Here is a 10,620-nt window from a genome sequence, read left to right on the forward strand (position 1 = left end):
TTTTTTTTTTTTTTTTTTTTTTTTTTTTTTTGTTTGGGGGGGGGGGGGGGGGTGGGGCGGGGACTGCAGGAGGGGGGTGTTTAGAATTATAGATTAGGAACGCTCTAATCTATAAAAGTTTTCCCACATGACATTCCCAAGGGACAGTTACTGTGAAATCCCAGTTCAACTGTGCTGAAGATCTAACAATAAAATAATTTAAACAACACCCTCTTAGCACTTTTCTACACTAACCCAACTTCATAATGAAGTTCAGCAATGAGTCTAGTAGTGATATTAAGCATTGTCTGAAAGAGAGCACGCCATATTACCTTAACAAATGCTGATCCCATCCAACTAAGAAAAAATTGAGCTTGCTAGAAGTTTTCTCAAAGGTGTCTTTCACAATATATGATAGGAAAGAAAAAAATATCCGTTGCATAAATCAAATTCATAATATCTCCCTATTCTGCTGTAGTTATATTTAATTATATGGTTATCCTAACCTGATCCATTTGCAATATCCAACATACGTTTCAAATTATCAAAAGGAAAAAAAACTAATAAGAGATTATTATTTATGAATTAGATAAAATCATATATATGCCAAGGATAAGGACTTCTATCAATTATAATAATACCAACCAACTCAAAGGTAAGAGAAAGGAATATTCTAACTTGGAGCCGATCTAACTTACGATAAGGGATCTGATAGAACACTTCTCAATGATGGTTCCCTATTCAAATTATCTGCAGGTACCTGTTGATGCAGATCCAAAATGAGACCTCATCACATACTACAGTCAAATTATGTCATCTTCCAGCAAAAGGAGATAGACAAAGTAATACTATTGGCAATTGAAAAGAAAAACCACCCAACTCAAAGCTGCCCATCAGAAAACAACAAATGAAAAGAACACGAACATTGACAGCCTCCAAATTTGCAACAAGGAATTGAATAACTTTAATCAATCAAAATATACTTATTTGTTATCTGACAGAAATAAACCAGGAAAAGGAACAATAATGGTTGAGAACCGAGCCTAAGAACTTTGTACCATATCAAATATCAACTTGGGGAAGTTCGATTAATCAAAAGCAAGGATATAATAACCTTGCAAATCCAGAGAAATTGTGTAAACTTCGACAAGATCACAGTTTTTGGGACCAGAGTTTAATCAAATCAGGCAAAAGTCATTGGAAAATTCATTTTTCACCTCCAAATTAACTGCTTCTAAGAATCCTCAGATAAGTGCTTACATAAGCATTATCAGTATGGTTACACAATACATCTTCCTCAGCAGAAAGGTCATCCATAAACTGGCTTACAGATATCGGCACATAGCTCGGAGGAATTACATGCCCAGCTGCTGCAATTGGAGTACAGTCCAATACTGCATTGCCTTGTGGCATGAGCCTAAATGCCAGTGACGTCCTAGATGAAGAAAGTCAGTCCCTAGCTGAAGAAAATCACATGTGACATATCAAACATCTTCTCAAAATACATACCTTCCACCAGTTGCAGGGTTCAGAAGATTATCAGGTGTGGCCCGATATGAAGCAGCAGGCCGAAGTCCTGCAGTGGCGTGGCCTAGAGCCTTCCCTGTAAGCAGTAAAAGGTCCCCAGGCGCCAAGCTGCTATCTGCTTGGTACCAACGGCCATTGGGGTCACAAACCTATGGTTGGTGAAATGGACAACTCATAGAAATTACTCCAGGAATTCCCAAGTATAAAATAAGACTCACAATAGGTTCAACAGATCTTTAGAAAGAAAAAGATAACAAGAACATCTATGTTGAGAAAATAAATAGATACTCAAATTATATCATCAAAATTATATTAAGAAGTCCACCTGAAGACCAGGAGCATCTGAGGAAATCAGCATTAACAAACCCTTCTCTGCTTCACAACTCAATCCAAGCTTCCCTCCCCCAGCTGCACCTTTTCCTTGCTGCGAGGTTATCTGGGAGAAGGTGGCAACAAGGACCGATGAAGATGCCTCATTAGCAGGCAATGGGTTATCATCAAGCAAGTGATTAAAAACACTGCAGAAAATGAAATATTTCAAGAAGTCAGCATCAAGTAAGAAATGTGTGATTTTCACGATACATAGATGCATCACAGAAAAATAAAAGAAAATCACATTCATAGTTCTTACTCGCTTCGCAGACGGAGATGTCTTGCAATAGCAGATAAAGCAGCACGAGCTGCCCTTCCCATGCATCTGAAAATGTCTGCCATGCATGGAGGAGATGCATCCACATCTTCCAAAGGCCTATGCTAATGGCAATATTAGAGTGTTAAAATTGCAATAAAAGAGAAATTTCCACTGAGACCAACCTGGCAAAGAGCGTAAGTATTGAGAAAGTTACAAAGAGACAACTTAACTTGAAATGAAAACCACCAGCTTGCATATCTAGACAGAAATCGATAACTTCTATATTTACTGAGAACTGACATACAGAAAACTCTTGGGCTCTAGTGCCCGTCATTGCTTGCACTTCATCCTTGAACAAATGCAATATGAGTTTTTGGCCTTCTTGAATGAAAAAGTAATGAGATTTAAAGAAGATAATCAAAGTGTACCATGCTTCGACTTTGCATTTCTATGTTCATATGTTAAAAGCTAATCAAGCAAACCAGAAAAGTCTGTTTCAGGATAAAGAATAATAAAAAATCTAAATGGCAGTTGTGCCAGTTGTAACTATAGGAAAAAGAACCGGTTCAGCCAAAAACAATGGTTTCAAAACTTTACACCTGTTCTGCAACCAAGATCAGCATACAATGAATTGCTCCACTTCATAAAAGCATTCAGCACTTCAAAATTTTAACCGAACCTGGTTTCAGCAGACCAAAACAGAGTCTCAAAGTAAAAGTGAAAATCACCAGTCAAATAAACCAAACTGCAACATCACCATTTTAGAAAACATAATTTTAATTGTTTGCAGCATTTCTCACACCACCAGTCTAAGACAACCTATTGAACTGCAATAGGCAAGAAATTAGCTTCATCTGCCTTCTCTCTTTACTAACTTAGGTTTAATTAGGTGATTAGAAAAGCCCAACCTACTAATTGCCTGACAAGAAGCTAGTCACCTTTTTCTCCAGATAAATTAAGGAGATCCCATATTTTGTCACAAATCTAAGTTAATTAAGAGGAGATCCAGACTCCTAATACTTGGAAAGTCTTCCAGATCTTCTACCATTTTCTTTTCTTGGCACATTACATTGAAAGGAATCCTTCAAAGTCCAGTCTCTTTTCCATATTCAAATATGAGGCCCCAACTTATTTTAAAGATCAATAATATTTTCAGGAGGAGATGTAAAGCGCACATATTAGGATCTAAATTCAGCCACTGGTTTAAACATAAACAAGAAATGTCGTTACAACTATTTACTGGTTGTAAAAGATGGCCTAAATCCAAGGTCCATTATCTGTGTATGAAACCTACATACATTCTCATCTGAGAGCAACAAGTTTGTACGAACAATTCTACATAATGGTATTGGATAAATGACAAAGTATTACTATTAGAGACTAGATAAAAAGAATATGAAATCAAATGTAAACTTATACAAGAAAAGAATGAAGTGCAAAACATTGTTAGACAGATACGTGGCTAGGAATAAGAAATTCAAAGGAAATGACTGTGGCGTAGACCCTTTGAAAACAACTCCCTTTTCCATATTTTGGACTTCAGCTCTTAGCAATAGTTGGTTAATACTGCGTAGTTTGAGGTGAAACTTTTTCCCTTCTGAACCACATCAATACATAACATAGACTATCCAAAAGGATCCTAGTGCAGTTTCAGTACTCCTCAACTCAAACAGGGAGATCGTTTTCGATGTCTTCTCACCAATCTTTTCTTGCCACCAAAGAAAGAAATGAAATAACCCAACCTTGTTAAGAAACGGGAAATATCAGGGTCCTAGTGCAATTCCACCTTTGCAGAAGTCAATATTTCAGCGTAGATGTCTACTTCAATATATATATGCATCCTTTTATGAATTTAATACTTTAACAGTAGAATAAACTAGGGGAAAAACTCTATAACCCATTCATCCAACATTGGATGTATATTCTTAACTAAACCAGAAAAAGGTATTGGTTGAATCTGAAAGGTGAGAGCTTAATGCATCTATACAAGTTTAGCCTTCAAAGCAACAGGAGAATCAGTCAGTTCCATAATATAATTGGAATGTAACTTTGGAAGGTAGACTACTCATTTAAGAAATAAGACATTTTATATGGATTTCAGAAAATGAATGGAAATTTCGAGTATCAGTAGAGGGAGTCTAAATAAAAGTAGATTTGAAGAACACCAGACAGTATATTAGACTGTCAAACTAAAAATCACCAGGTGCATAATTGCAGATCAGTATAATTGAGCCGATTCCCTAAAATTCCTTTTCTCAAATTTGTGCTTCTTAAGTCTGCACCAATAGCTGCCGTCCTTGCCTTAATCCAGTCTTGCCAATGCGCCCAATACAATATTCAAAGCATAAAGGCAAATAGTGTTTCCAGGTGTTGCAACATAATCAACAGAATCATATGAGTTTCTTCCATCACCTATAAGGGCCTCCACGGCTGTCCGAGGTAGCTCCCACTTTAGTTCCACAACTACACACTCCTTTTTTCCTTATTTATTTCACAAATATTAACCAAAACCACATAGAAGAAACCCGAAGAAGGAAAGAGAAAACCCACAGACAATTCAAACCAAATGGAAAAAAAATATAAAAAAAAAATTACCTTCCAGCTCTGTAAGTATAAACCCCTCGGCCACCCTTCCTAGTGCGAAAGTAGAGGCGGGCGGACTCCAGGGCGCAACGTAGCAAGGCGGCATCCTCGGGGCCGAGCTCAATGACGGCGGCGTTGTGGCGCATGAGTGAATTGGACAAGGCGTCTACGGCCCTTATGTAGGGGCCCATGGGGGTACCATCATAGGGCAAAATGTCGGAGAGTCGAATTCTAGAGGGGGCGTCCAGAGAGAGAGGAGAAGGCGAAGGCAGGCGGTGACTATGACTGTGGCTGTGGCTTGGAGGGGATCTAATACTACCAATAGCCGCAGAACTCGGCGGAGGATTGCCGTGATTCTGATGCTGATGCATCATCGTCGTCACCATCGATCATTATGTTTCTTCTTCTTATTGTTAGTATTAGGCAGCATCAGAACAAACCGGGGAAAAAAACGTTGTGGGGTTACTGTATTGGGGAATTGGGGTTAGGGGAGGTTTTGGAAGCCAGGAGTTTGGGGGTGGTGGTGTAATTCTCGCGAGGATCATCGGTTCAATTTTCTTCACATTCTCGTAAATTTGTTTGGAAGGATAAAGAGCGAATACATAGTGTCTATTACAAAAAATTGTAATTTTGGTGTAAGTATATGGATTATATTGTGATTTTGGTACCAAAATTTGAAAAAAAGATTAAAAAGGTGCCCTAAAATAGTCTATCCCTGCAATTTTGGTACCATAGTTAAATGGTTAACTGCAAATGCAATTTTGGTACCATAGTTAAATGGTTAACGGCAAATGCACGTGGCCGTTAAGAGAGGCTTGTATGGGGCAAAATCAAGCCGTTGGCTCTTGTGGGAAATGGAAATTTCCTATGTTATTTTTAAGTCCGTTCCCACCTATTTTCACCATCTTTCTTCCATTTTATTATTTATTTTGTGTTTATAAGGTGAAAATAATATCTTCATCTAAGTTCTAGCTCACTTGTTCGTGGGGACATGGACAACAAAAACCCTGGTAGGTTCATTGCCATGAATATTCTATGAGCAAGTTATTATAGCAACAAAAACTGCAAAAATTTACAACTGAAACATGAACCGAAGCAGGTTCTCAAACAATTAAAATAACAATAAGAGGCCCGAAATTAAAGCAGCAGAAACCATAAATTTACAGGCCCAGCAACAACAACAGAAGCAAAATATTTATAGAAAAATAGAAACTCAAACAAATTGGAATAGAACAAAACTGTAGCAAAATGACACTACGAGTATATCTCCCCTAAATATGACACTTAAAGTATATCATATATATATGCACAAAATCCAATCCCTACGGAATATACATACATAATCTTATCGTCACAATAAGCACAATTAACTTTTCATCCACTGATGAAATAGGTGATTAAACAGCCAATTGGATTTGCGGTCTTGGGAACTATTCAAGCGATCTTTACTTACGTGATATTGCCCTGATGAATATAGTAAGTATTCATCTTTGGTATATGTATTTATTGTACTTACCAATTACGTCAAATGTCATTTTAACATCACAACAGATGCCCACATACCATTTACATAACTTATATAGTTGGGTTGAGCATTGGATGGTGGTTATGAAATCAACTTTTGAGGGTTGGTGCGAAATGTTCTAAGTCGAGGACTCGAGACTGAGTATCGAGAGTCCTATTGGGACTTGCACTAAATATTGCACTTATTGGATGAGTATCGTGCTTCATCAGCGATAGACGTTGGAAGACTATGCAATTTCAGTGGGTTAGTTGACAAGGTAGTCAACTAATGAACTGACTCATGGGGAATCGTCATATTGAAGCCTAAGAGGCTTGGTCGGTGTGACTAGAGTTCTCCAGCTACAGTAGTATGGGAGTAGTCCTCCCATTTGAGAAACCATGGCAGTCACATGCACAAGATAGTTGTATCTTGAATCTAACGAGAGGTGATTGTGTTTAGAGGTGGTAATTAGACCTGGACCCGGCAAGACCCGCCTCGAACCCACCCCTATCCAAAAAATTAAAAACGGGGCGGGTTATGGGTCCTAACACCTAGGACCTGGCTGGGTCCGGGGCGGGTCACGAGCCATTCCCGAGACCCACCCAAGAATAATTATTTAATATGTATATATATTATTTTACTTTATTTTGATAGAATAAATACTAACAAAATATTATATCATTTTATTTGTTTATTTTTAGGTATTTGTTCAACAATTGATAAAATAAAAATTATCCCATAATACTTAACGAGAAAAAAGTTGTTAGTAACGTATAATTTTTATAAATTGTTTGAATTATTTTTTTATGAATAATTTCATTTGTACTTGAGAGTTTATTTTTTAAACTTGAATATTTGAGTTAGGCTATGAACCATTTTATTTGTAATTAATACGTTAAATTTTCTTTTATATATATTTGTAAAATAAATAAAAAAACAAAAAGAACCAGGTCTACCAGGTTAGACCCGTCCCAGGGCAGGGCAGAGCGGGTCCAGGGTCCTCCCCGAAGTTGGTGGGGGGGGGGCACCCAAACCCACCCCATTGCCACCCCTAATTGTGCAACAAATATGATCATTATAAGCTTTGTCCAGCGTAGTCAGAATGTGTAATGAGGACAATGGTTTCAAGAAGAGGATTTGTCTCCTGTCAATATGTGACAGCAGTATCTCCTATGCTGTTGGAGACGCATTCGTGCCTTATAAATCTGTAGCTACAGTAGTTGGTTGAATAGGAAATGGTTTCCTATGTCGAGCAACTAAGCAAAACGCGATTTCAAGTATTAAAACATAGATGTCTAATTTAGGATGGGAATCGACACCAAATTCCATGCCCTAGACTAAGGTCGGGAGATGTTAGTTAAAAAGACCGTACCCGTATGGAATTCGGGAGCCTAAATGTTCACACGTATATTCACCTAGTCTCTAGTGCCATGGACCGTTGCTAGACGACCACCTATGATAGTGGGTTTTCTTGGTCAATGCTTGATCAAGAATGATCAATTAGATTAAACTTAATTAATAGGTAGTGTTGGACACTAGCCCAAGTTTAATTAGAAGGTGAACCTAAAGAATCACACACAAATCACAGTGGAAGGACAAGAAATTAATTTGAAATTAATTCTCGAAGATGTAAATAATTAGATTATTTACACATGGGATGATCTATTGGATGGATAATTCAAAATTAAATTAATTGAATTAATTTAATTGGGTTTGCTTTAATTAATAAATTAAATTTATTAGAGAGAATTGAGCTTATGTCTTTAATTGGATTAAATGACATTAGGTTTAATTTAATTTGAGTTTTATTAAATAAGATTTAATTAAGTTCATTGGGCTTTAAGTTTATTTTAATTTGATTAAAATAAAACCCAATCCACAAGATTAAGGCCCACTAGCAAAAAGAGTTGACTTCTATTGTTGGAATGACGGTTAGTGAAGTTGCACTTTTGGAAAGTGCAAATTTAACCATATTTGAACCCTTCTCTATATAACATGATTAGATTATACCATATAGGAAGGGGTTGCTTTGTAGGTAGGTGGAATGTATCTAAACACATTTTCACCTTTCCATACTAAGCATATATATCTATTAATTTTCGTCATTCATACAACAATACATAGTGAAAAGTGTAGAGAACACGCACTCCATCCTTCTCCAAGCAATGTAACCCTCGGCCTTTCTCTCTTTCTCCCCCTCTCATTCCTCTAATTCTCTAACTCTTTATCTAGGATCAAGTGTAGAGTTGTAGAAAATTCTTGATGAAAAAAATCCACTAACTGATAGTGTGGTTCTCTTTCATCATATTCCAACCGATTTTGATTTCTTCTAACAAAGAGATCAAAATCATCCTATCAGGGCATGGTGTGGATCATCTCTAGACGGCTACTACATTGGAGCCTAGGGTGAACAAGGGGTTGAACATGAATTGCCAGTTGAAACATTAATGAGGTAAAATTTTATTTAAATATCGTATCTCGTTTGTTCTTTAATTTATAGCCTAATATGTTGGATGCATTATTTTATTTTACTTTAATCTACAATAACTACATCAAATGTTCGAGAATACTAAGGGTATACACCTTGGTTGGTCATAGAATTAATTTTAGTTATGCGTATTATTATCATTTCGCTTTTACTTTACCCACGCTTCCACTTGCACGTTCTCAGGCCAATCCCTTCATCCACAAAATTATATAAACACACACACACACACACCCCCAAACACCATAAAATGAAACTATTATAATTAGTTCACAAGCCATCTATATTTTAACTCGTACACATTCCGAAATGTGATTTCTATTTTTACTAACGGGTGAGGAGAAAACTGCATACTGGTCGACTTGACTGAAATTTAAGGTTTGGACTTAGCCCTCTATGGGTAAACGCCGCAAAATCTATTCCTAAAAAGTATAAGAGGGGTAATAAGCCTGCAACTCAGTAAGTAATAATCAACATCTGAAAACGAGTGGATCGGCTCGGAATCAGGGCGAAAACATGGAAAGGCGAAAAATAAAAGAAATAAATGATCTTCAAGAGGTGTATCCTTGAACATTCTCGAGCTATCTTGTATAAATGTAGAAATAAGCTAATAAAATAAATCCACGTTATAGATTATGGAGAAAATGAGAAGCAATACGTAAATGGAGAAAATTACTTTTGTCGTTTTAATCGGCTACAGATGTTGAACTCTTTTTCGGCGTACGTCCACACAAGAATCCAATGTAGGAGCCCTCTAATATTATCCACACCACACCACAAATATGCAATTTGTCCCGTGCAAGCAAGAAACAATTCTTGGAAGAGAAATCAAAAAACTACATCATTGCTTAGTGGACTTTTGATCTACCTAGTTATTGACTTGGTTCTAAACCAAGAAGAACATGAGAGACAGAGAGGGTGAGATTGATGAAAAAACAACCTTTTGGCAGAGCAAGAAGTCAACTAAGGTAAGAAGTAACGAGTTGTGGAAGAGTTGGAATGAAGTTGGGAGCAAAGGGAGGAAGACATAGTCAACTAGGTAACTTTTCTATCTCCACCAACTTCTCGTAAATTCTCTAACCCCCTGTAATTCGAAAATCTTAAAACCAAGCAGCCGATTTTTCTTCTCCATGAAAGATAAGTTGACCTAGACAAGGTCAATATGGGTTAGGCTTGGTGCATTTGGACCAGACTTGATTAATTTGCAATAAATTAAATGGAGCCCAATAACTACCTGTTGGGCTTATTATTTAATCTAATTAAATAAAATACCCAACAGAGAAAACTGATCAAGTGAATATTTAATTCAATTAAACATTCACAATCCCAAAAATACACTTAATTAATTAAATAAATCCAATTCACTTAATTAATTAAGCCCAATCAAACATAATTAGTCTAACTAATTATATCTAGCCAATTTTTTAATTAATGAATCAAATCCACTAATTAAACAAGTTCATGTACTAACTAATTAACGGATCCAATTCACTTATTAATTAGTCCAAGCCTCTTAAATTAATCCATGAATTTGTCTAATTAGTGGATTTGATTAATAAGTGAATTGGATTCGTTAATTAGTTAGTACATGAACTAGTTTTAATTAGTGGGTTTGATTCATTAATTAAAAATTAGCTAGCTATAATTAGTTAGACTAATTATATTTGATTGGACCTAATTAATTAAGTGAATTGGATTTATTTAATTAAGTAAGTGTATTTTTGGGATTGTGAGTGTTTAATTGGATAAATATTCACTTGATTAGTTTTCTGTGTTGGGCAATTTATTTAATTAGATTAAATAATAAGCCCAACAAAATTAGTCATTGCGCTCAATTTAATTTTTTGGGACAAATTAATTGAGCCCGGTCCAAATACACCAAGCCTAGCCCAGGTTGACCTTGTCTAGGTC

At 36.4% G+C, this 10,620-nt stretch overlaps 1 protein-coding gene across 2 annotated transcripts in view; it reads right to left on the bottom strand.

Moving 5' to 3' along the window:
- Positions 1–5,379, bottom strand: part of LOC105159801 — an 11,102-nt gene extending 5,723 nt beyond the window's left edge. The window contains exons 1-6 of one of the 2 annotated variants that reach the window (XM_011076996.2): positions 4,733–5,379; positions 2,138–2,254; positions 1,832–2,024; positions 1,489–1,655; positions 1,309–1,414; positions 678–739 (exon numbers count right to left, since the gene is read on the bottom strand). In XM_011076996.2, coding sequence (XP_011075298.1) covers positions 678–739; positions 1,309–1,414; positions 1,489–1,655; positions 1,832–2,024; positions 2,138–2,254; positions 4,733–5,106 — 1,019 coding nt within the window. In that variant the 5' untranslated portion in view covers positions 5,107–5,379. Of the gene's footprint in view, positions 1–677; positions 740–1,239; positions 1,415–1,488; positions 1,656–1,831; positions 2,025–2,137; positions 2,255–4,732 lie in introns of both variants that reach the window. The other variant, XM_011076994.2, reaches the window with a different exon arrangement.

This window comes from Sesamum indicum, linkage group LG4, assembly GCF_000512975.1.
Source record: "Sesamum indicum cultivar Zhongzhi No. 13 linkage group LG4, S_indicum_v1.0, whole genome shotgun sequence".
NCBI classification, from domain to species: Eukaryota; Viridiplantae; Streptophyta; class Magnoliopsida; order Lamiales; family Pedaliaceae; genus Sesamum; species Sesamum indicum.